At 41.0% G+C, this 26,281-nt stretch overlaps 1 protein-coding gene across 1 annotated transcript in view; it reads left to right on the top strand.

The window, feature by feature from the left end:
• The window catches only part of mylk3 (myosin light chain kinase 3), a 47,561-nt gene extending 21,844 nt beyond the window's left edge, over positions 1-25,717 (top strand). The window contains exons 7-13 of the mRNA XM_060837692.1: positions 1,035-1,144; positions 2,098-2,239; positions 5,584-5,654; positions 8,501-8,629; positions 13,828-13,980; positions 15,426-15,558; positions 25,434-25,717. Coding sequence (XP_060693675.1) covers positions 1,035-1,144; positions 2,098-2,239; positions 5,584-5,654; positions 8,501-8,629; positions 13,828-13,980; positions 15,426-15,558; positions 25,434-25,499 — 804 coding nt within the window. The 3' untranslated portion in view covers positions 25,500-25,717. The remainder of the gene's footprint in view (positions 1-1,034; positions 1,145-2,097; positions 2,240-5,583; positions 5,655-8,500; positions 8,630-13,827; positions 13,981-15,425; positions 15,559-25,433) is intronic.
• Positions 25,718-26,281: the final 564 nt, after the last annotated feature.

Here is a 26,281-nt window from a genome sequence, read left to right as displayed (position 1 = left end):
CCTACAATCCTGGACAGAGCAGTTGCCATACCAAGCCATTATGCATTCGGACATTATGCTTTCAATTGTGCATCAGTAGAAGTTGGTGAGGCTCCTCATGGACATACCAAATTTCCTGAACCGCCTGAGGAGGAAGAGCTAATGTTGTGCCTCGCATCTTCCTGGGAATTATTTCCTTTTTAAGTGCATCTCGGTCCTTTATTCCTTCTTTTCTGGAAATAATAGACCATTCACAGAGTTGAGAGTGTGGTGCTGGCAAAGCACAGCCAGTCACGAGCAGAAGAATGAATGTTTTGAGCATAAGGCCTTCATCAGGAATGAAGAGTCTGCCAGCCCTTCACTATTTTACGTGACATTGTGATATAAGTGAACAAGTGTCAGCAGATTGACTGATTGTGAGGTAATTTCACATCCCTGCAAAATCTTTTTCCACATTCTCCTAATCTAGGGATCAATATTAGTGATATCACTGTACCCAGACTGAAATCACACACCCCACTACATATAACATGTTAACTCTGGGCAATTGCCAATTTATATGTCCCTATTTCATGCTACACAAATCATTTAGGTAATTTGATTTGACTGTTGACAAAACTAATACATTTTTCAAATATTGAAAAAAAAAGCTTTTTGATCAGCTAGTGCTCTATCTAGGGTGCAATAAAATAATACGAATACCCTAGGTATAGATTTTGGGTTTAAGGTGAATCAGTTGAATTGATTTAATTGAGACAACAGTAGGGGCACTGTGAATGGTACAGTTCCTCTGCACTGGAAGAAAGAATTGGGTAAGTCTGTAGTCCTGATTATTATGTATTTCTCCTCTTACACATTGGCACACAATGTCAAGCATCGGAAAGTGACTGACCCCAACATGAATCAATGCCTTTGGGAGGTAAGGGAAGGTAAGTGAGGAAAGTAAACGTTAAAATGTGTATTCCCGATTTTTAAATAGAATATTCAAACTTATTTCCTGAGTTACAATTAATCAGTTCCTAAAAGCTTGCTATTTGATTTCTGTTTTAATTTAGGAGGAAGTGAAAAATGAAATCACTGTCATGAATCAGTTGAGTCATGTCAACCTGATCCAACTTTATGATGCATTTGAAGCCAAGAACAATGTCACCCTCATTATGGAATAGTAAGTTTTTTTGATAGTTTCATATAAAATAAATGGAAACATCTTGAACATTCTGAAACTCTGAGAATGACACTTTGAGGGCATTTGGATCTTGACTCTAGATTTAAAAACTCAATGCTCCTTTATTATTTGTAACGCTAACACATGACCTGCAGTATCATGTGTACACAACCAAAAATATTGTATCAAGTACAGCTTGGCAGTTGACACAGCTATTATTAATAGGACAGTTTATAAATTCAGGCCTTTGATTCTGAGTGGTGTTGGGGCTGTGGAACTATCACAACATTCCAGGAGTTCTGAATTAAACTCCATAACTTCTTCTTCAAAACCAACATCTTACTGCCTGAAATCTACAAGCAGCTGGTCCTACATGTTACCCCATTGGAAACAAGGTTATGTAGTCTTCTTGGATTGAGTCACTGTCAAATCACCCAACATATTGCTAAATAGCTCTGTCAATGAAAAAATGTCAGAACTAATTAGGAAGCTCAGCAACTACCTCCATAATGACTAATATAACATCTGAAATAAAATCAAAACAGTCAGATATACTTCAGATATGTCTACAGTCAAGTTAGCCTCAGCACAGTTTGCAAATCTCAATCTAGAGATTTGAACAGAAAGTTTAAACTGGTTTTTGCTTATAGAACTGAGTGATTGTGGCACTGAGCAAAGTCAGAATTTTCAATGAGATATTAAATCAAGTCCCCATTTTTCCTTTTAGCTGCATGTTACAGTTCCCACAGTACCAAATGAGGAATAAGTTGTCAGAGGAAATATATGGAGGGAGAGAGGGAGTATCAGTAACTTTCTTCCATATACTGCCAAGCTCTTAAAAAGCAAACATTAGGAACAAATCTCCTGAGACTATTTAAAATATCTGTTTATATAATGTAAGAAGTAATTGAGATGCATGATTAAATTACTTCATAAGATTGTGTTAATTGCAGTGTTGGAGGTGGAGAGTTGTTTGACCGAATTATTGATGAAAACTATAATCTGACAGAACTGGATACAATCATCTTTGTGAAGCAAATCTGTGAAGGTGTTCAATATTTACATCAACAATATGTCCTTCACTTGGATCTTAAGGTATGTTTAACACCCACAGACCTGTCTCCATTTCTAAAACCACAACTAAATGATTTTTTATTTAATGATTTTTTTTTGTTTATATGTAAAAATGTGATAGGTGACCTTGAATTTTACTTTTAATTATCAATCTTGCTGCTGTAAATTGGTTAGTGTTATGGAGGCACAGAATGATTGCAGAATAGAAGGTGGCCATTTGGCCTGTCAGATTTGTACTGGCTCTCTGTAAGAAAAAACATTCCAAGTTCTACTTCCCCACCTCCATGGGTCTGTCTGACAGCACAGCAGATGTTGCAACATTGTGGTGTATAAGTGGATGCATGGTGCTCAACATTTACTCCAGACCCCATGAAAGTCTTATGATATATGGTTACACATGGCCAAGGAATTTTTTACGAATTACCACCTACTGCCCTCCCTCAGCTGATGAATTAGTTCGCCTCCACGTCGAACATCAGTTAGCAGAAGCACTGAGGGCTGTAAGGGCATAGAATGTACTCTGGGTGGGGATGTCAATGGCCTTCACAAGGAGTGACTTGGGATCCCAGTGCTGACTGAACTGACCACATCCTAAAGCCTTGTTTGGGTCTGCAGTAAATGGTGAGAGAACGAACAAAGAAGGAAAAACCTATTTGACCTCATCATCACCAACCTAGCTCTGCAGATGTATCTGCCCATGACAGTGTAGGTAAGAGTGACTAGTATATGGACCTTGTGAAGTCAAAATCACATCTTCACACTGAGCTATAACTTACATTGTGTTATGTTCCACTACCACCATCGTAAATAGGATAAATCGAGATCAGTTCTAGTAATTCAACACTAGACATATCCTGTGGATAGTTAGCAGTAGCAGAATCATCTTTACCCATAATCTGCAATCTCATGACCAAGCATATGCCCTACTCTCCCATTATCATTCAGCCAAGGAATCAACCCTGGTTCAATGAAGAGTGCAGGACCGCATGCCATGAGCAGCATCAGGCATACCTAAAAATGAGGTGCTAACTTGGGAAAGCTACAACACAGGACCATATGCATACCAAACAGTACAAGCGGCACATGCTAGAGCTAAACAATTCAACAGCAATGGGTCAGATCAATGCTCTGCAATCCCACCAAATTCAGTTGAGAATGGTGGTGGGCAATTAAATAACTAACAAGGGGAGAAGGTTCCACAAATATCCCCATCCTCAATGATGTAGAGCACAGCATTTGTGCACAAAAGGCAAAGCTGAAACATTTGCAACCATCTTCAACCAGAACTACCAAGTGTATGATACTTTCATCGTCCTCCTGAGGTATTTAGCATCATAGGTGTCAATCTTCAGCCCATCCAAATCACTCCGAGTGATACAGAAATTAACATTTGCATCACACAAGTGTCAGGCAATGACCATCTTCAACAAGAGAGAATCTAACCTTTGTTCCTTGACGTTCAATGTCATTACATCACTGAATCCTCAAAGATCAACATTCTGGATGTTACCATTGTCCAGAAATTGAACTGGACTCATCATATGAATAATGTGGCTACAAGAGCAGGTCAGACGCTACAAATCCCACAGCAAGTAACTCAACAAATCCTATCCACCATCTACAAGGCACAAGTCAGGAGTGTGATGGACCACTTCCCACTTGCCTGGATAAGTGCAGCTCCAACAACACTCAAGGACAGCATCCAGGACAAAACAACCTGCTCCATTGGCACCACATCCACAAACATCCGCTCCCTCCATTCTCAGTAGCAGCAGTGTGCACCATCTACAAGCAAAAATTCACCAAAGCTGAAAGCAGCACCTTCAAAACCCACAAACACTGTAAGGACAAGGGAACATGGAAACACAGTCATCTGCAAGTTCACCTCCAATCCACTTACCATCCTGACTTGGAAATATATTGCCATTCCTTCGTTGGGTCAAATCCTGGAACTCCCTTCTCAATAGCATTGTGGATCTACCCAACCAGGTAGACTGCAGCAGTTGAAGAAGGTAGCTTATCATTGCGTTCTCAATGTCAGTCAGGGATGGGCAGTAAATGCTGGCCCAACCAGTGACTCCACATCCAATGAAATAATAAAACAAAATCAAGAAGAGGCCGAGGTGCTGGATACTGCAATGGTTCTGGGCCCTAATAACGCTAGAGTGAAGACTTGTGCTCCAGAACTAGCCTTGTGGCTAGCCCAAATTACACTGTACAGCAACACTACTGACATCTACCTGGTAGTGTAGAAAATTGTCGTTATGTCATGTCCACAGATGTAACCGAAATCCAATTATTGTCCCATCAGCATTCTCTGAATCATTAATAAAGTGATGGAAGTGTTGTCAGCAGTGCTATCAGGGAGAGCCTGCATACGACCATAAAAATAAAGAGGATTAGGCAATTCAGCCCGATGACCCTGCTCTGACATTTGATACGAACATGGATGATGTCACAATATAATTTGATTGTTGATACTCAGTTTTGGTTCTGACAGAGCCACTTGGTTTCTGAACTCATTAAAGTCTTGGAATAATTATGACTGAAAGAGATGAACTCAAGAGAGGAGGTGAGAGTGATTGTCTTTGACAACAAGACAGCATTTGACTGATTTTGGCATTAAGCAGCCTTGACAACAGTGAAGTAAATGGGAACTAGATGAAAAATTCTTCCCTTATTACCTTGTCAAAACTCTTAAGCATTTTAAACTCCTGACAAATTCACACTGTTTTTCCAGAATTAGCATTTATCAAAAGGATTGCTGATATTGTTCCAAATTATTGTTCCTCAAAACTTTCCTACCACTGTAATACTAGCTAGTCCGGAGTTGCTGGGCTTATCCTTGCACCCATTATTGAACAGGATGTAATACTTGTAATGACTTAATTCAGGAGCAATTTTATTAACTTAAAAGATGTTGACCGCGTAAAATGATGTAAACTTACTTAAAATCAAGTAAGTTTACCTGATAATACTGCAGAGATAATTGCCTGAAAGACAGAGTGGTAATGAAAAGCTTCACACATTTATCGTATGGCAAGACCTTGAATCCCACATGGGTCCATGTGGTCAATACACAGATTGATATAGGGAAAATTGACATTTAGATCATCTTAGGACTCTTGGATCCTATCAGCTATGGAGTGACAGAAGCTTAGAAGTTGACATTTAGCCTCTTGCCTGAGTAATTGGGATGGAAAATTGCATCTCAAATAAATACGCAAATAAGTTTTTTTGTGTAATGGGTGGTTGTTGGATATTACTGGCGTTTGAGTTGTCATGTGATGCCTCGACAAATTTGAAACTTCTGCATGCGCCCAGCATCTGTGATTTCATTCAAATGTCTTTCTTGTCTCCCACAGCCAGAAAACATTTTGTGTGTAAACAGCACAGGAAATCAAATCAAAATTATTGATTTTGGTCTGGCTAGAAGGTAAGAGCTATAGTATAATTATAAATTGTTTGATTCAAATATTCTACAGTGCAAGGAATCTATTTGGCAATGTTAACCCATAAATAGACTGGAATCTAATCGAGGGTTTTGCAGATGGTTTATATAGGAATAACAGATCCCCCAGAGCGAGTTGCAGGATGGAATCTAAATGAGGGGTTCAGGGTGTGTTACATACAGAACAACACGTACCCGGGAGTGAGTTACAGACTGGAATCTAATTGAGGGATTTGAGGTCCTAAATTGCCCCTGGTGTTCATGAATGTGTAGATTAAGTGCATTAGTTATGGGAAATGTAGAGCAATAGGGTAGGGGAATGGGTCTGGTTGGTATATTCTTCAGATGGTCGGTGTGGACTTGTTGGGGCAATTGGCCTGTTTTGACACTGTAGGGACTCTATGATATTTGATTATCTAAATAACCTATAAATCATAGGCATAATGTGAAAATTGGTTCTTCAAAACTAAAATATTATAGATTAAACACCTAAATGCCTCATCATTCAGTTTGTGTGAACACCACCCAGTCTAGGACAGAGGTTTTCTGACTGAGATGGCCTCACATTTGAGCCTTGCTTCATATTGAATAAAGGTAAAAAGTAAATTGTGAAAATTGGTATCAGAGCAACAAAACAAAAGAGAAAAAAATCAGGCAGAGTTCCTTGTTATGCTTGCCATCTAGTGACTAATGCTGGGAAGTGCAGATATATGACTGAAGATAGAATCGGATTGACTATAATGCTCCTGCATTCAAAAGTCTGCCCACAATTTCAAAAGTATTAGTTGAATAGTCATGGAGGAAGGGAGATGCGAAGTTACATTTTCTGTGCAATGTCTAATGTATTAGATTGGATGCAGTGATGATCTGCTGCAATTATAGCCCAAATCTTCCAGGAGTTAGTGTCAGCTTGTAGCTCTGCTCCTACTTTTCTGTGTTCCAGTGAAGCTCGACATTTCAGGCCTTGTCCTTCAATCTAGCTTTTACAGAAATGGTGGACCAGTTTTGCTTTGAGCACCTTCCTGGTGGTGCTGGATTAGCAGCAGAAGACAAGCTTCACCCAGTGCTTAAGGCAATAACTATTATATATACTGTATACTTCAAAACTTGGGGACATTTTAACACCTTTCCATCATGTTTGTGAGTAGAATATAAGAGTGAATAGATAAGGGGATAGGTGAACAGCTGAATGTAAGTGGATAAAGATGACAGTGGGTGTGGTGGGTCAGATTGTGGAGTAAATTGGAGGGTGTCGAGTGTATGGGCTAATCTGATTGGTCAGATGAGAGTCAATATGTCAGGAAAAAGTGTGGTGTTTGGAGGGGAGGTTAGGGAGAGCAGGGTGAAGTAGGACCTGTCAGCTTGGTCTAGGGGATGGGAGTGATAGACTTTCAAAGAATACTCGAAGATCTGCGTGCAAATTTTCATTTTCTGCTTCAATTGAACCTCCAAAGATAGTTAAATATAAACAACTTTCATGAGCATAGTTTCACTTCAGGATAACTACTTTCACACTGGTTGTGGACAAGTGGACCTCTTGTAAAAATACTTTTGTTATTGATACAGATCATCTTCGACAGTCTCTATTACAATTCACACAAACATGATTGTTATGTTATAATTGTAACTTTGGATTATTATGCTGATGCAAATCTGTTCACACCAAAAAGGGATGATTTAGCAAAATAGAAATGTCTTCAAATTACACAGTTTCCAATGTCATGATTCAAGTATATAAGGGGGACATAAATGTCAAGTCCTTTCTATCTTTACCGTTATGAAAAAAAGTTCAGCAAATTTTAGGTGTTTTCTTCCATACCATAATGTTAAACATACAGATCAAGTAAACACACAGCAGTGAAGTAGCTGCAATATTGATGATCCATTGGTTTTTTTTGACCTTCTCAAACCAGAACAAATATATTCCAACAGTTTATCATGAAGGTTCTACCCCTTAAATCTCATTATCATTATTTAGTAATAAGGAGCTGAAACTTAAACACAATGTCAGCTGTTATAGGAATTGTTTTGTTTGATAGGATAGAATGAGTGGTTAAGTATCAGGCAGTGTTACTATTTCAATATCTGTGACAGACAAAGTAAAAACTTTGGCAAATATATTCATGACAGTGGCTTGATTAACAAAACTTTTTTCAGTTATAAATGTCTTTTTGAGTGTTAGAATTACAAATTCAATTAAAGAGCAAAAAAACCCTAATTTGTAATGGGTTTACTTCCTTGAGTCACTCACTCTTCTCCAGCCAAATCAATGGAAGGTATGTTAAGGTCTCTTTCAATGTCAATCTGTGAGATGTTCTAGCAATAATTGCTCTCTAATTTTACCGGCCTTGAATGATTTTAATCAGTTATAGTTAGGCAGAGTTCAGAATATGATTCATGGGGAGTTGAGGAAATAGCCTGGACACAATCATGTAAGTATAATGATTTGGAGATGCTGTTGTTGAACTGGGGTGTACAAAGTTAAAAATCACACAATACTAGGTTATAGTCCAACAGGTTTAATTGGAAGCACACTAGCTTTTGGAGCGATGCTCCTTCGTCAGGTGATTGTGGCTGATCACAACCATCTGATGAAGGAGCGACACTCCAAAAGCTGCTTCCAATTAAACCTGTTGGACTATAACCTGGTGTTGTGTGATTTTTAACCATGTCAGTATAATGCAGACTTAAGGTTTTTCTGTTTTCCTAAAATATATTCCATCACCACAACATTATGCTCCTTATGCAGCAGTAGAATATAAGAAATTACTCAAATACATGAAGAAGATCTCACTTGTAATGTTTGTTTAAACATTTTTGTTTGTTTTTAGGTATAAACCAAGAGAGAAACTGAAAGTTCATTTTGGTACTCCCGAATTTCTTGCTCCAGAAGTGGTGAATTATGATTATGTTTCATTCCCCACAGACATGTGGAGTGTGGGCGTCATCGCCTACATGTTGTATGTATTAAACACTTCTCAGAGAATCTGCTATCTCACATATCTAATAAGAATATGTTCAGAAGTGAATCCTGTTTAAAATTGGTGCAACAGTTAATTTAACAGTAAAGACAGGCCAATTAAATCTAGACTATTGGAACACATTGCTGTATCACCATTGTCATACCGACACCATAGGGTCTGCTCTCTTATTAGAGAGAAGCAACTGATGGTGATTTAACCTGAGGACCACCAGACCTCAGGCAAGGGAAGAGGTTGAGATGGAGAGTCCTTCATGGTAACCGCAAACCAGTGGTGGGAGTTGAACCCACACTGTTGGCTTCACACTACTGCTGTAAGCCAATGATCCAGCCAACTGAGTTAAACCAATTCCCATTGGAATATGTTCTTATGACTGTGTACTTTATCTTTAATGCCTTGAAAGACAAGCAGCATCAGGAATTAAAGGTAAACAGACTTTCTTTGATCAGTCCTAAAATCCATGTGACAGACAAGCTTACTAAACAAGGTCACTGAGAAGAGTGAGGCAACATTGCTTACCATCACTCATCTTATTTAATATCTTCAATATGTTGGGGAAGATCACAATGAGCATAGTTAGATAATCTGTTATCGAGCCATGGAATAATTCAGCAGGAAACAGACGTTTCAGTCCAGTTCACGCCGACCATGTTTCCAAACTGAACCAGTCCTGCCCGCCTGCATTTGGCCCATATCCCTCCAAACCTTTCCTATTCACTTACTTATCCAAATGCCTTTTAAATTGTACCTGCATCAACCACTTCCTCTGGCAGTTCATTCCACACACTAACCACACTTTGTGTAAAAAGGTTAGCCCCTCCTGTTCTTTGTCTTCTCACCTTAAAAATTTGCTCTGTAGTTTTGAACTCCTCCACTTTAGAGAAAAAACCTTCACCATTTACCTCCTCTATGCCTCTCATGAAATTAAAAATCTCTATATGGGCAGCACAGTGGCTCAGCATTAGCACTGATGCCCTGTAGTACCAGGGAACCTGGTTCAATTCCAACCTTGAGTGACAGTCTGTGTGGAGTTTGCACCTTTTCTCTCTGTCTGCTTGCATTGCCTCTGGGTCTCCAGTTTCCTCCTATGATCCAAAAATGTGCAGGTTAGATGGATTGGCCAATCTAAATTACCCAGAGTGTGTGCAGGCTAGGTGGATCAGCCATTGAAAATGCATGGTTACAGGGGTAGGGTCGGGGAGTGTTCTGGAATACGCTTTGGAGGGTTAGTGTGGACCTGATGGGCCAAAAGGTTCTACTGAGTTCATCTCTCAACCTTCTACACTCCAGTGAAAAATGTCCCAGCCTATTTTCATAACCCAAATCTTGCATTCCCTACAACATCCTAATAAATCTTTTCTGAACCCTCTCCAGTTTAATAATATCCTTCCTATAGCGGTGATGAAAACCACACACAGTACACCAGAAGAGGCCTCACCAACGTCTGTACAACCTCAACTCCTATACTCAGATGTCTGAGCAATGAAGGCAAGCGTGCTCAACATCTTCTTAACCATCCTGTCTACCTATGATGACAATTTCTAAGAATTATGTACCTGAACCCCAGAATTCTCGGTTCTAAAACACCACCCAGGGCCTTACTATTTATTGCGATCTTTACAAAAACTGCAACAATCCTTTGCATGGAATCACTTGGGAAATATTTGCATTTGATCCACCACCTTCATTTTAACATCTACCTTAAATCAATAATAATCATTGATTTCTCGACCTAAAATTTTAACTCAAAAACTAAGGAATAAGTGCTTTTATCATTCTGGTTTGGTATTGTGTAAATTGGTTTGTCACCTTGGTGATATCACCACCATAAAAGTCCCTTGATTTGCCACCAGCTTTAAACAGCTGTCAAGAGAGGAAAAAGGCACACACAGAGATTACTAGATTTTTGTGGGCAACTTATTTTGAGGTCAGCAATGAATGCTTGTGCTTTGCTGCTCATTGCAAAATGCAAGCTTTTGACTTTTTCATTTGTACGAGAGTTAACTGGAACACTGAATAGTAGAAACACTGCACAGTATTAAGAAAGGACAACTTAGAAAAGCAGTAAGTGGTGCTGTACAGATAAGTCCTTTTGTAATCAGGACATTCTACTGCACAATACAGTAGAATGCAGAAACTTTACTGTCCTACTGTGATGGAAGTCAGTTTTGATTCTGTGCTGTTTAGGTACCTGACATCATTAATGCCATGTTCTGATTTTTATGTATGTAGATAATTCTTATCGTAAATCTCTATAGAAATTGATAATAGCAAGGTTATAGTCATATTATGCTAGTTTCTGAGGAAATTTGTAATCCTGTGATCCTAGCATTGGGGGGGGGGGGGGGGGGGGAGGGGTTGCAAAAGAGGGAGTGCAAGAAGAATAGAATGGAAAGGAAGGCAAGAAAAATTAAATGACAAAAGGGGTGAGGGGGCAAAAGCAAAAGGGACCGTGAGGGGAACAAAGAAACAAAACATTTTCTAAAAAGTGGGAGTGGCAAAAGTACAATTATCAGCAACAAAAGGAAAGCAAAAGGAAAAGGAAATCCTTCCACCATTGACAGTCCACTGGTATAGCTTTTGGTGTTGTCTGTCAACCAGCCAGCCCTAGACAACGTAGAATGGACACAATCTGTAGTTGGCTTTTATAGGCCTCAACCTGCTAGACATCTTTCTCAGGCCAATCACATACAGTCTCCACCACTGAAAGTGAGCAGTCTTCCACAAGCCATACTGCAAGGCTGTGTGCAATATAGGCACTAAGGAACATATATGCATGATAGGTTGACTTTTGTATGGAATACTGGGTGGTTTCATGTACAAATTTGATTTGAAATATTTATGTTTTGGTGCTTTAAATTTTACATGAAGACCAAGCAATGGTCAGTAACAGGAAGGAAAGACCGTAACCATGACTTCATTTCTGCATTTGTCAAAAGTCCATTAGCTGGACATTGAGGGAGCAAAATCTCTTTCTGTTATTTTATAGGCTGATTTCTCCTTGTGAAGCAATATGTTTGCTATCAATGGCACCCTACACCATGGTTTCTATCCAGAGATAGAGAATGAAATGCATCTGTAATAGTGGGTTTCTGTGATTTCCTGTATGTGTCAATGGACAGAAAACTGCAAGATATTATTGTAAATATTTCCAGCTGCAGCCTAGAAGGAGCTAGGTTAACACAACATTCACTTTATGTCTGCTGGCAATGTAATTCTTGCCATTCTGTAGTTGTGGCAGATTGCAGTGAAGAATTCGTACTTAAAAAGAAAGGAATCTTACTGAAGCACAGATGTATCACAGATTGTTCAACACTGAGGTTCAGATAGCAAAGTTGTTCCCCATACACCTTGGGTAGTTACAGTTGCCTGCAGACATCTCCAATCCCTTCCTCCCACCTCCCCCCTCCATATCCCAGCTTGCAGCTCATCCTACTTTGTGTGGCTTTCATTCATATTTCAAATTATTCTGAATCATAAAGGTAATAATTACTATTGTACTGATTTCCAGAGCTTTGAGTGAAGCAAGAATCCTTGTTCATTTGCCACAATAAATCTTGTTCAAGTTTGCAATTTAAAGCAATAACTTAAAGAACCAAACACTTACAGTTTTGTGCCAACTGCCAAAATAAATTAATCACCAATTTACTTAGAAGCGAGAGTGTGCAACACCATTGGTGACTCTTCAGATACTGAATAGTCTCCTGCCCAAATACAGCAAGAAATAGAAAACATTCAGGCATGTATTAATGGGGGTCAAGAAAAAAATTGTGGTACATAGTGCCAGGCAATAACCATTTCCAACAAACAAAAATCTAACCATTGCCTCTTGACATTCAATGGTATTACTGAATTCTCCACTATCAACATGCTGGGGGCTGCCATTGACCAGAAACTGAATTAGATCAGCCACATAGGATCTGTGACTACAAGAGGAGCTCCGAGGCTTGGAAGTCTGCATTGAGCAACTTACACTCCAAAGCCTGTCCACTAACCACATGATACAAGTCATGAGTGTAACGGAATACTAACCCCTTGCCTGCATGAGTGCAACTTCAACAACAACTTCAACACCATCTCAGATAAAGTAGACAGTTTGATTGGCATCCCATTTAACACCTTCAACATTAACACCCTACACCACCAGAAGCTGCAGTGTGTACAATTTACAAGATGCATTGCAACATCTCACCAAGCCTCCTTCAAGAACACTTTCCAAATCTGTGGCCGCTGGAAGGACAAAACAGCACAACCGTGGTTACATTACCACCTGCATACCATTGTGACTTGAAATTATATTGCCTTTCCTTCACTGTTACTGGATCAATAACCTGGAACACACTCCCTAACAACACTGTGAGTGTACTTGCCTGCAGTTCAAGAAGGAAGCCTACCACCACCTTGTCAAGGGCAATTAGATAAATGGTGGCCCAGCCAGTGCTACCCTCATTCTATGAATGAAGAAGAAACAAATCCCTCCAAAAAATGTTTGTGTAGGTATTCTCCTGAGCAGAACACATGACCAGCTGCGCAGTTTAAAAAATGGCATGGGCCAGAGAATTGAGTCCTAAAATAACCCAGCCAGTGTCAGACCCATATTGCAGATGGTTTGACATCATGACATTACCACATTGCATATATCCAGTAGCGATTCACTGTTAACATCCCCATAAGTATGGGACTCAGTGAAACTTGTTTCATGTGCATGCACCTCAGAAACTTCTTTGCCCCCAAATCAGCAATCTGTGACCAAAGGAAACTGGTGCTGCTGAAATAAAAACAGACACTTCTGGAAAAGTTCAATATTACAGTTCTGTATTGCTCTGTTGGGAACAGTCCCCAAACTGATTCAAGACTGTGACCCTGTTTCACTCTTCACAGACTGACTGAATGTTTCAGTGATATCATTTTTATTTCAGATCTACAGCATTGTGCTTTTATTACTAATACTATTGGTTCCAATATCAGACCAACTAGGTTTTAGAGTCATAGAAATGTGCAGCACATAAAATGGCCCTTCAACCAATCATGTCTGTGCCAGTCAAAAACTACCACCTAACTATTCTAATCCTATGTTCTAGCACATGGCCTGTAGGCTTGGCCAATTTCTATTTGTTAAATTTAATAAAATTGTTGTTTCTATACCCAAGTATGTGATGAATGTCTATTTTTTCCAGGGTGAGTGGCTTGTCCCCTTTCCTGGGTGATCATGACACTGAAACCATGAACAATATTATTAACGCAAACTGGGAATTTGATGCAGAAGGATTTGAAAGTGTGTCTGAAGAAGCAAAAGATTTTGTTTCAAACCTCCTTGTTAAAGAAAAGAGGTAAGACAAAAAAAAATATAATTGTCCTTGTAGAGATTTCTCCCTTCTAAGGTTTATGAGAGACTACATTCAAATTTGTTTAGCCAGCTCTATAGGATCCAAGATAAATTTTTCCAGATTCCTAAATTGACCAGTTTGCTGTGTATGACTGCCTGAAATAAAAGTTACTGGGAAAAAAAATATACTAAAGAAAGTAATGAAACGTTTGGATTCAATAAGTATTTCTTTCTTAAAATATTTGATGGTCTAAGGTCTTAGCTTTTCTTTTGGATGCTGGTGTGAAAGTCGAATTTCATGTTAAATGGAAATCCTGCGAACAAAGCAAGCTTCCTTCTGGGTAATGAGGAAAAGTAATCTGGTCAGACCTAGTGATTTATGTTCCAAACATAAAGGAACTGGGTCTTTTCCCTTTGCTTTATGTATAATGGTGCCAATTAATCCTCCACAGAAGGGTTCCTGTCAGCTGTCTCCAATGAGTTATTATTTCATTGTTACATAATCACCAGAGTTGTTTAATCTGTTGATTAATTTGGAAATTTCACTTTTCCTCCCACATAACCACAATAGTGAGTTCGTTAACGAATCCTCTCAGAATTGCAGATGTTGTACAGCGCTGAAACTTGTAAAAGAGGAAGAGTTTGAACATTTCCCTCAAATGTTTAAAATGGAATAAACAAACGTGTAAAATGTAGCTATTTAACTTTGCACTGCACAACAGCAATGCCCTACTTTAATGCATGGTTTTGATGACAAAAGACGTTTTTGTCACCCTCCGACAGAAGCCTCATTATTAAATGCAGATTGGTCTTCTATGCTGGATGTGACACATTGATGGATTTTTGACCAATTCCTAAGTGGGGAGTAGCCAGGTTGTCCTCAAATAGAGCTGATATGAAGGCAGCACTTATTTAAAGGTGAATTAGAAAACAAAACTTTTCGTCGATAATGTTCATGGAACAAAAGCAGACACACTCCTGATCACTGAGGCTCCCCCTTCACTTCTTCAAGGTTACCTTGTCATCAACAAGCTTTCCTTGATACAGGCAGAGCCATTCTATTAGAAACATCCGGTAGACACTTTCTGTTCAAAATAGGTAGAAGCTTTCTGGTGGTGTTCAATGGAGGTCCAACATTGAACATCTGCCAGTCATCCAACAAGGTGCCTCCAGGGGTTGCTGACAGCTGTTCTTGGGAGTTAAAATTGTTCCTTTGCATATAGTATTTCTACAAAAAATTACATGTAATGCTTTGAAATGAAGAGCAAGAATTTTTCATTGCATTTCCATTTTACTGATTTTGTGGCAAAACGGAGTGGTTTGGGACGTGCATGTTCTCAAGGAAGAACCTGTTTAACAAATCTAGATTTCACTCTGCAAAATTCTCTACAGAATGGCTCGCATACACTTCCTTCCAGTATTAATACTGTATATTTTTAACATTACTAGTAACAGATTCAGTGCAGGACAGTGTCTGAAACACAGCTGGCTCAACAATTTACTCGAAAAAGCAAAGAAGTGCAGGGTTCGACTCAAATCTCAAGTGATGCTGCGGAAGTACATCACACAACGCTTATGGAGGGTAATACATTAGTTTGTTTTCATTTCAGTCATTTTGATGATGAGAACGTTAAGTAGTAAACCCGATGCAACATGCTTACATGACTTACAAATAATCCATTTGTGGCTCAGCTTCCCATCTACAGCAAACACTTAAAGCCAGTTTTGTTAAGCTCCTTTTGCAGGTGGGACTGGATTTCAAAAGGAATTCTTTAATGGGATGGCAATGTTGCTGGCAAGGTCAGCATTTGTTGCCCATTCCTAATTGCCCTTGAACTGAGTGGATTGAGAAGGCCATTTCCGATAGCACATAAGAATCAACTCCACTGCTATAGGTCCAGTGCCACTTGTAGGCCAAACTAGTTAAAGATGGAAGATTTCCTTCCCTCAAGTTAGTTATTTATAACAAACAATGATAGTTTCATGGTCAGCACCAATGAGACTAGCTTTCTGATTCCAGGTTTTATTAACGTGATTTGAGTTTTACAAGCTGCAATGGTGGGATTTGACCCTGCTTCCTTACAGCATTAGTCCAGTGATATCATCACTTCACTACAATATCTTCAACATATTAATACTGTCAGTAAGTATTGAATGTTAAGTTGTAACTTTGCTCGTTGAGCTGGTGGAATTGTTTTCAGACATTTCATCACCATGCTAAGTAACATCATCAGTGAACTTCCGGTGAAGGGTTGGTGTACTGTCCCGCTTGTTATTTTTCTGTATCAGCGGGTGATATCATTTCCGGTTCTGTTTCTGAGAGATTGGTAATCTATATGTTTGCTAATAGGGTTCTGGTTTGAATGCCAGGCCTCTAGGAATTCCCGTTCGTGTCTTTGTTTAGCCTGTCCCAGGATGGATGTATTGACCCAGTTGAACTGGTGCCCCTCTTTGTCTGTGTGTGTGGATACCAGTGATAGTTGGTCATGTCTTTCGATGGCTAGTTGGTGCTCATGTATCCTGGTGGCTAGTTTCCTGCCCGTCTGTCCAATGTAATGTTTTTTGCAGTCCTTGCAGGTTACTTTGCATATGAAGATTGTTCTGCTCTTTGTTGGTACAGGGTCCTTTAAATTCATCAAGGGCTGTTTCAGTGTGGTGAGAGGTTTGTGAGCTACCATGATGCCTAGGAGCCGGAGTAGTCTGGTTGTTATCTCTGAGATGTCTTTGATGTATGGCAGGGTGGCTAGAGTCTCTGGGCGTGTTGTGTCTTCCTATTTAAGTCTGTTGTGTAGTAGTGGGCAGACTGTGCTTATCAAGTATTCATTGTTCCTGAATACATTGTATAGGTGTTTTTACTCAGCTTCTCATAGTTCCTGGGTGCAGCAGTACGTTGTGGCTCATTCAACTAATGTCCTGATGCAGCTCCATTTATGGGTGTTGGGAGATTTGCTCCTGTAGTTGAGTATCTGGTCAGTGTGTCTTTCCTGTAAACACTCGTCTGCAGCTCTCTGTTGGCTTTTCATTCTGCTGTGACATCTAGGAAGGGGAGTCGGTTATTGGGCTCTTCCTCTTTGGTGAATTTTATACTGGTAAGGGATGTTGTTTATGTGTTTCTGAGTTTCTTCTAATTTGTTACGTTTTGTGAAGTGGATAACGAGGCACAGATCTAGTAGTTTGAAGCCATTGTCGTATGAGGGATGAACTTCAACCACAGGGACGTGATAAAAAGGACTTCCTAGCAGCACTGGAATCTACCCTGAAAGACAACTGACTTACAGAAGAAACCCAGCAGGCCATCGCACAGACATTAGCACCAACACTAAGCAGGAAGAAAGAAGGGAACACCCTCAACACTCTGGAAAAGAAAGCCCTGGAAGGACTCAGAAATGACAGAAATATTGTAATCCTACCTGCAGACACAGGGCGCATGACTGTCATCCTGAACAGAATGCAATACATTGAAAAAGCTACTTGCCAATACCGACACCTAGGAACAGGTGGTGATGGACCCGACTCTACAGCTAGAAAACCACGTTACAGCATCCCTGAGGAAATTACACAGGGCAGGTGAAATTAACAAAACAGACCTCTAAAGAATGAAACCTGAAGGATCCAACACACTCTGTTTCTATGGATTAGCAAAGGTTCGTTAACAAGGGGTCCCCCCTCAGACTCCATAGTCTGACTTCTTAGCAGACCGATATACAGACCAGCAAGGGAGCTACAACACAAACTGAAACCCCTGGTAGAAGATGCAACCCACTCCATCCAATCAACCCAGGAATTCCTTAACATCATTAAAGACACCAAGGTAGAGGACAACGAGGTCATGGTTTTTTCAATGTGTCGACCCTATTCACATCAATAAACATCGCTCCAGCCAAAGATACACTGGCCTCACTGCTAGACGGACCAAGAACACAAACACCTGACAGTACCAACTCCATCAGCAAGAACAGCATCCTCAAACTACTAGACCTGTGCCTCACAACCCACTTCACCTTCAATGACAAGATCTACAAACAAATCAATAGGACGCCTGTGGGATCACCAACATCAGGACTTATAGCAGAAGCAGTTATTCAGACGTTAGAACAAACAACCCTTTCCACGGTCCAGCCCAAATTTTGGGTCTGCTATGTGGATTACAACTTCATCATCACAAAATGCTTCAAATTAGAAGAAACCCACATAAGCAACATTCCTTCCTGGTATAAAGTTCACCAAAGAGGAAGAGAACAATCACAGACTCCCCTTTCTAGACAGCATAGTAGAACGAAAGGCCAATGGAGAGCTGGAGACCAGTGTTTACAGAAAAGCCACACACGGACCAGAACCTCAACTACAGGAGCAAATATCCCAATACCCACAAATAGAACTGCATCAGGACATTATTTAAATAAGCCACAACACACTGCAGCACTCAGGAATTACAAGAAGTTGAGGAAAACACCTATACAACATATTCAGTAACAATGGGTATCCAAAAAGCGCAGTCTGCCCATTCCTACACAACAGACCTAAACAGAAAGACACAACACGCCCAGAGACTCTGGTCACCCATCAAAGACATCTCAGAGATGACGAACAGACTATTCCGGCCCCGAGGAAACATGGTAGCCCATGAACCTACCACCACATTGAAGCATCTCCTGATGAATTTAAAGGACCCTGTACCAACAACCAACAAAACGAATGTCATATCCAAAATATCCTGCAAGGACAACAACAAACATTACATTGAACAGACGGGCAGGAAGCTAGCCACCAGGACACATGAGCACCATCTAGCACCAAAAGACATGACCAACTATCACTGGTATCCACACATAGATGAAAAGGGACATCAGTTCGACTGGGACAATACGTCCATTCTGGGACAGGCTAAACAAAGTATGGGAATTCATAGAGGCCTGGTGTTGAACCCGGAACTCCATTAACAAACATATAGATTTGGATCCCATTTCCTAGCCTCTTAAAAACAGGACATGATATCACCCACCACAATAAACCAAGCCAGATAAATAGCAAGTGGGACAGAATACCAAGGCTTTACCGGAGGCTCACTGATGATGTTACCTAGAATGGTGACAAAAATGTCTGAAAAAAAATCCACCAGCTCAACGAGCAAAGCTGAACCCTGATCCACAACCTTAGCTACAAATCATCTCCAAATTCTCAGCATTGCTTGTTGCTATCAGCTAGGATAATTTTATTACTGGAAAAGTCAGATTCCTCTTAAATACAGTGATTTTTTTTGCAAGAGTCCCAACTGTTATGATCCCAGCTGATATTATTGCTGGACAAGTCAAGCCACAACTGAAATCTGGCTTGATTGGTTTTATTTTACAATTACAATGTTTAAAATACATTTGGATGAATACACAAAGAGGAAAGGTTTGGAGGGATATGGGCCAGCAGCAGGCTTGTAGGACTAGATTAATTTGGTATTATGTTCGGCATGGACTGATTTTGTGCTGTATGACTCTTTGACTCTATGACGCACCTCAACCTCCTACATTCTAGGAAAAGATGTCCCAGCCTATCCAACCTCTCCTTATAACTCAACCCCCCCCCCCAGTCCTGGTAACACCCTTATAAATCTTTTCTGCACCCTTTCCAATTTAATTACATCTCTCCTATAGCAGGGCAACTAGAACTATATGCAATACTCCAAAAGTGGCCTCACAAATGTCCTGTATAGCTGCAACATGTCCCAATACTGTACTCAATGCTCTGACTAATGAAGGCAAGCAAGCAAAATGCCTTCTTCACTGCCTGTCTACCTGTAACACCAATTTCAAGGAACTATGTATCTGAACCCCCAGGTCCCTCTGTTCAATAACACTCCCCAGGACTTGTGTTAGTCCTGTCCTGATTTGCCTTATCAAAATGCAAAATCTTGCAATTATCTAAATTAAATTTTATCTGCCATGACTTGGCCAATAGGCCTGGCTGATCCAGATCTCATTACTGGATACTCTTAAATAACCTACTTCACCATTCACTTTACCACTAATTTTGTGGCGCCCGCAAGTTTACCAACCATGCTTCCTATATTCTCATCCAATTGTTTATACAAATAATAATGGACCCACCACCAATCCTTGTGGAACACTGCTGGTCACAGATTTCGAGTCCAAAAGAGACTCCTTATTGCCATCCTCTGTCTTCTACTGTCAAGCCAATTTTGTATCCAATTGGCTAGCTCTCTCTGGATTCCATGTGATCTAACTTTAGTAATCAGTCTACCATGCAGAATCTTGTCATCAGGCCTTGCTAAAGTTTATGTACTCAGTCAGCCGTTCTGTCCTCATCTATCCTCTTGGTCACCTCTTCAAAAAAATCAAGTTTGTGAGACACAATTTACCACGCACAAAGCCATGCTGACTATCCCTAATCAATCCTTGCCTCTCTAAATGCATGTAAATCCTGTCCATCTGAATTTCCTTCAACAACTTACCCATCACTAAAGTCAGACTCACTGGTCTATATTCTCCTGATTTTTCCTTGCAGCCTTTCCTAAATAAAAGGACTACATTAGCCACACTCCAGTCTCATGGAGCTTCACTCGTGGCTGTCAATAATACAAATATCTCTGCTAGGGGCCCTACAATTTCTTCCCTAGCTTCCCACAATGCCCTGGAACCATCTCATCAGATCCTGGGTTTGTATCTATTTTTATCTATTTAACGATCTCAAACACCTTTGTTTCTGTAAAGTGAACTGCTGTTAAGACATCACTATTTATTTCCCCAAGTTCCCTAGCTTCCGTGTATTTCTCCACAGTAAATACTGACCCAAAATATTTGTGTAGAATCTTACTCATCCCCTGTGGTTCCACACAGAGTTGACCTTGTTGATTTTTAAGGGGCCCTATTCTCTCCCTAGTTACTCTTTTTGCCCTTAATGTACTTATCGAATCTCACTGGATTCTCCTAAACCTTATTTGCCAAGGTTATCTCATATCCCCTTTTTGCCCTGCTGATACCTCTCTTAAGTAGGTCCTTACTCCCCTAACTGGACATTCTGAAAACTGAAACTAAATGCTTTTCAGGCTATTGATGTTTCCACTAAGCAAAACAATAAGTCAATCACTGATCCTGTAATGGAAGCAAGTCATACTTTACCAATGCAAACAAATTCCCATTAGCTCTCTCGGAACATTCTCTCTCATTCTGGTTTGAAGAAAAACATGACTCCAGAAATACTGAGAAGTTAATCATTAAATCCTCTCATACATAAACCAACAACCACAACTCACTGGTTCAAAATCCAAACTATATTATAAATTATATTAAAACATAAATGAATCTCACATTACAGGGTAAAATCATCCTTGGGAAACCAAATGAAGTATGTTGTAAGAAGAAATACATTTTACCTAATACAAAATTATATGACAAAGGAAACACTGGAGACAGGAGATGCTTTTTCCTACAGCAATGTTTGGGATCTGAAATGCACTGCCTGAGAGTGTGTGCTGAAGGCAGTGTCAAATTTTCAAGAACATATTGGATTCTTATCTCAGACAGAAAAATATGTGTATAGCTGCATAGAGAAGGCTTAAGTTAATTGCTCCTTCAGAGAGCTAGCACAGGTAGGATGAGACAATTGGTTACAATCAGATGAGTTAATTTTGTGGAAGTATTATATCCTCTATAATAATCAAATGTTACAGGACAGTTTTAAGGAATGGTTTCCCCATTCTACTCTTTCTTCTTCAAGTGTTAGGTGTACAGTTTCATAGGTGCTACCCATCTCTAGTATCTCATTCAAATAATTACTATCTGTGCATTGCTGGAAATGCACAGCAGGTCAGGCAGCATCCAAGGAGCAGGAAAATCAACGTTTTAGACCGGAGCCCTTCATCAGGAATGAGGCTGGGAGCCTCAGGGGTGGAGAGATAAATGGGAGGAGGGTGCGGCTGGGGAGAAGGTAGCTGAGAGTGCAATAGGTGGATGGAGGTGGGGGTAAAGGTGATAGGTCAGCGAGGAGGTTGGAGCGGATAGGTGGGAAGGAAGATTGACAGGTGGGACAGGTCGTGAGGATGATGCTGAGCTGGAAGGTTGGAACTGGGGTAATGTTGGGGGAGGGGAAATGAGGAAACTGGTGAAGTCCACATTGATGCCCTGGGTGAAGGGTTTCACGGTGGACGATAAGGTGCTCTTCTTCCAGGTATCGGGTGGTGAAGGAGTGACGATGGCGGAAGCCCAGGACCTGCATGTGCTCAGCAGAGTGGGAGGGGGAGTTGAAGTGTTGGGCCACGGGGCGATAGGGTTGGTTAGTATAGGTGTCCCAGAGATGTTCTCTGAAGCACTCTGCGAGAAGGCGTCCTCCCCAATGTACAGGAGACTGCATTGGGAGCAACGGATACCATAAATGATATGTGTGGAAGTGCAGGTGAAACTTTGATGGATGTGGAATGCTCCTTTGGGGCCTTGGATGGAGGTGAGGGGGGAGGTGTGGGCACAGGTTTTGCAATTCCTGTGGTGGCAGGGGAACATGCCAGGAAGGAAAGGGTGAGTTGTTGTGAGGTGTGGACCTGACGTAGTCGCGGAGGGAACGGTCTTTGTGGAAAGCAGATAGGGGTGGGGAGGGAAATATATCCCTGCTGGTGAGGTCCATTTGTAAGTGGCGGAAATGTCAGCAGATGATGTGGTTTATGTGGAGATTGGAGGGGTGGAAGGTGAGGACCGGGGGAAGAACTTTGTCCTTGTTGCGGTTGGAGGGGTGGGGTTCGAGGACAGAGGTGTGGGACGTGATGAGATGTGTTCGAGGGTATCTTCAACCACATGGGAGGGGAAATTTCAGTCTTTAAAGAAGGAGGCCATCTGGTGTGTTCTGTGGTGGAACTGGCCCTCCTGTGAGCAGATGTGATGGAGGCAAAGGAATTGGGAATACAGAACAGCATTTTTGCAGGAGGTAGCGTGGGAGGTGTAATCCAGGTAGTTGTGGGAGTCGGTGGGTTTGTAAAAAAATCTACTCTCAGGAGGGCCAGTTCCACTACAGAACACGCCAGATGGCCTCCTTCTTTAAAGACCGAAATTTCCCCTCCCTCGTGGTTTGTAAAAAATGTCAGTGTTGAGTCGGCCTCATGGATGGAGATGGAGAAGTCTAGGATAGCGGATGGAAGTGTGGGGATATGTTTGGGACACCACCCACGCCCTCCACCTCCTCCAAGCCTTCCATTTCCCTTGTCCCCAATGCCTCATTTTCACTATGGACATTCAGTCCTTCTACACATCCATCTGCCATGACCAGGGCCTCCAGCCATCCATTTCTTCCTCTTCCGACGTCCCCACCAGTACCCTTCCACTGACACTCTTATTCATTTAGCTGAACTAGTCCCCACCCTCAACAATTTCTCCTTCCAATCCTCCCACTTCCCCTAGACGAACAGGGTAGCCATAGCTACACCGGAGTTACACCAGCACCACTCCCCACCTCTTCTTCCGCTACATTGATGACTGCATCAGCGCCACCTCATGCTCCCATGAGGAGGTAAAACAGTTCATTAACTTCACCAACACATTCCACCAGACCTTAAATTCACCTGGACCATCTCTGACACCCCCCCCCCCCCCATTTCCTGGACCTCTCCATCTCCATCCATGAGGACCCACTAAACACTTACGTTTTTTACAAACCCACCGACTCCCACAACTACCTGGATTACACCTTCTCCCATCCTACCTCCTGCAAAAATGCCATCCCATATTCCCAATTCCTCCGCCTCTGCCCCCAGGAGGGCCAGTTTCACCACAGAACACACCAAATAGCCTCTTTCTTTAAAGACTGAAATTTCCCCTCCCACCTGGTTGAAGATGCCCTCCAACGCATCTCATCCACATCCCACATCTCCACCCTCGAACCCCACCCCTCCAAACACCCCCCCAGTCCTTACCTTCCACCCCACCTACCTCTGCATAAACCACATCATCCGCTGATATTTCTCCCACTTACGAATGGACCCCACCACCAGGGATATATTTCCCTCCCCACTCCTATCCGCAAAGCTCATTCCCTCCATGACTACCTGGTCAGGTCCACGCCCCCCAACAAGCCTCCTTCCCTTCTTGGCATGTTCCCCTGCCACCGCAGGAATTGCAAAACCTGTGCCCACATCTCCCCCCCCCTCACCTCCATCCAAGGCCCCAAAGGAGTCTTCTACATCCATCAAAGTTTCACCTGCACTTCCACACATATCACTTACTATATCCGTTGCTCCCAACGCGGTCTCCTCTACATTGGGGGAGACTGAACGCCTTATCGCAGAACGCTTTAGAGAACATCTCCGGGACATGCGCACCAATCAACCCCCACTGCCCCATGGCTGAACATTTAACTTCCCCTCCCACTCTGCTGAGAACATACAGGTCCTGGGCCTTCTCCATCACCACCCAATGCCTGGAGGAAGAACGTCTCATCTTCCGCCTCGGAACCCTTCAACCCAGGGCATTAATGTGGACTTCACCAGTTTCCTCATTTCCCCTACCCCTACCTTACCCCAGATCAAACCTTCCAGCTCAGCACCATCCTCATGACCCGTCCTACCTGTCAATCTTCCTTCTCACCTATCTGCTCCACCCTCCTCTCCGACCTATCACCTTTATCCCCACCCCCATCCACCTATCGCATTCTCAGCTACCTTCTCCCCAGCCCCAACCCCCTCCTATTTATCTCTCCACCCCAGAGGCTCCCAGTTGATTTTCCTGCTCCTCGGATGCTGCCTGACCTGCTGTGCTTTTCTAGCGACACACTCTCAAGTCTGATCTCCCTCATCGACAGACTTCACTGTCTCCTATTTATCACGTAGGGACCAGTACAGGCCACCCTAATCTTGTTTCCTCATTATGTCAACACATTTGAGTTTTCCAGAGATCATTGGAAAATTGTGCTTGTTTATCCACTCTGACCTGGTAAAGTGAGTATTTCCACACAAGATCAACGGATAAAGCCCATTTTATGGCTCATATCCATTCAAAATGAGTCCATCAACTCACCAAGCCATCAGACAATTTCTTGACAGTTGTATTTATAAAACCATAGGATATACTGAATCCCACAAACTGCCTTTATTATAACACAGTCCCAGAAATCATACAATAACAGCATTCTAATAGAGAAAATGACTTTCTATTACTTGTTCTCATCAGAATGTGTTCTCTATATCATTCCAAAGACAATAAATTATGAGTGTTTACTGTTTTAAAAATGAAATAATATGAAATTAAAGAACAGCATTTCATAGTCAATAAATATTATTCTTGTTCAATTACCATGACAACACTTCAGTGAAGTAAAACCAAGTCTAGATACTTGCACCTTTGGAGATGTGAGTGTCTTTGATGAGTAGGAGACCTCTGTAAAGGCGGTGAGTGGGAATAAAAATGCTACCATTGTTTTTTAAAAGAGCCTGAAACCTAAACAATACACTTTAATTTTTGTTTACAGAAAAATTATTACGCAGTTGCTGCTGTAAACAGGCTCAGGAAGCTCAACCAGCAGAAAAATGCTTAGCTTGGGACTGACATTCAAACACAGCAGAAATGGAGCCAACTGGTAGTTGGAAAATTACCATGAGAGGAGTGGAAAATCAATGAATTTACTCCATTTTGCTGTTGCCTGCATCAAGATGCTGCACTTTAAACATTTGTTACTTTTCTTAATATTACAATCAGTGATGATAGTAGTAATAATGCAAGCTATAAACTAAAGAAATGTGCCAGAAATCTACCGCTTGAGACTTAGCAGCAGTATCTTGATCATTCTAGTGAAATGTAATCTGCAGTTTCTGCACAAAATATATTATAGAAATACACAGAAGAACTGCTGACAAATATACACAATTAATATCTTGAAGTGAGAATCTGATAAGATTGTGTTCCAAAATGTACATTTTATCCTACAATGTAGCAAATTGCAAATGTGTTATAAATACATGTCTAGCAAATAGCAACAGATCTTTAGTGGAAAGTGAAATGAAATCTCTTAAGGGATGAATCACACAAACTAATTCTATATTGTTTTTGAATTAGAAAGAACCTTAGACCTTATTATTTAAATATTTATGTTACTATTACTACAGTGAATATTAAGCTGTAGCTGTTGCCTCTCAAGATTCCTTTATGTTGTATAAAGCTGAGTGTAAGGACTATTATGTGTTTTTAAATTGTTCTTTTCCTGGAATTAAATTTTGGTTAGCTGTTAGTTTTACAACATCAACAATATTTTAGAAAATGTACTTCTGGCTGATGTCAAGGCAGAAGCACTTCTCAACAACAGGAGGCTCTTGATTCAGA

This window comes from Hemiscyllium ocellatum, chromosome 17, assembly GCF_020745735.1.
Source record: "Hemiscyllium ocellatum isolate sHemOce1 chromosome 17, sHemOce1.pat.X.cur, whole genome shotgun sequence".
NCBI lineage: Eukaryota > Metazoa > Chordata > Chondrichthyes > Orectolobiformes > Hemiscylliidae > Hemiscyllium > Hemiscyllium ocellatum.
Note: the sequence above shows the minus strand (reverse complement) of the source record. Positions and strands in the feature narration are given on the sequence as shown.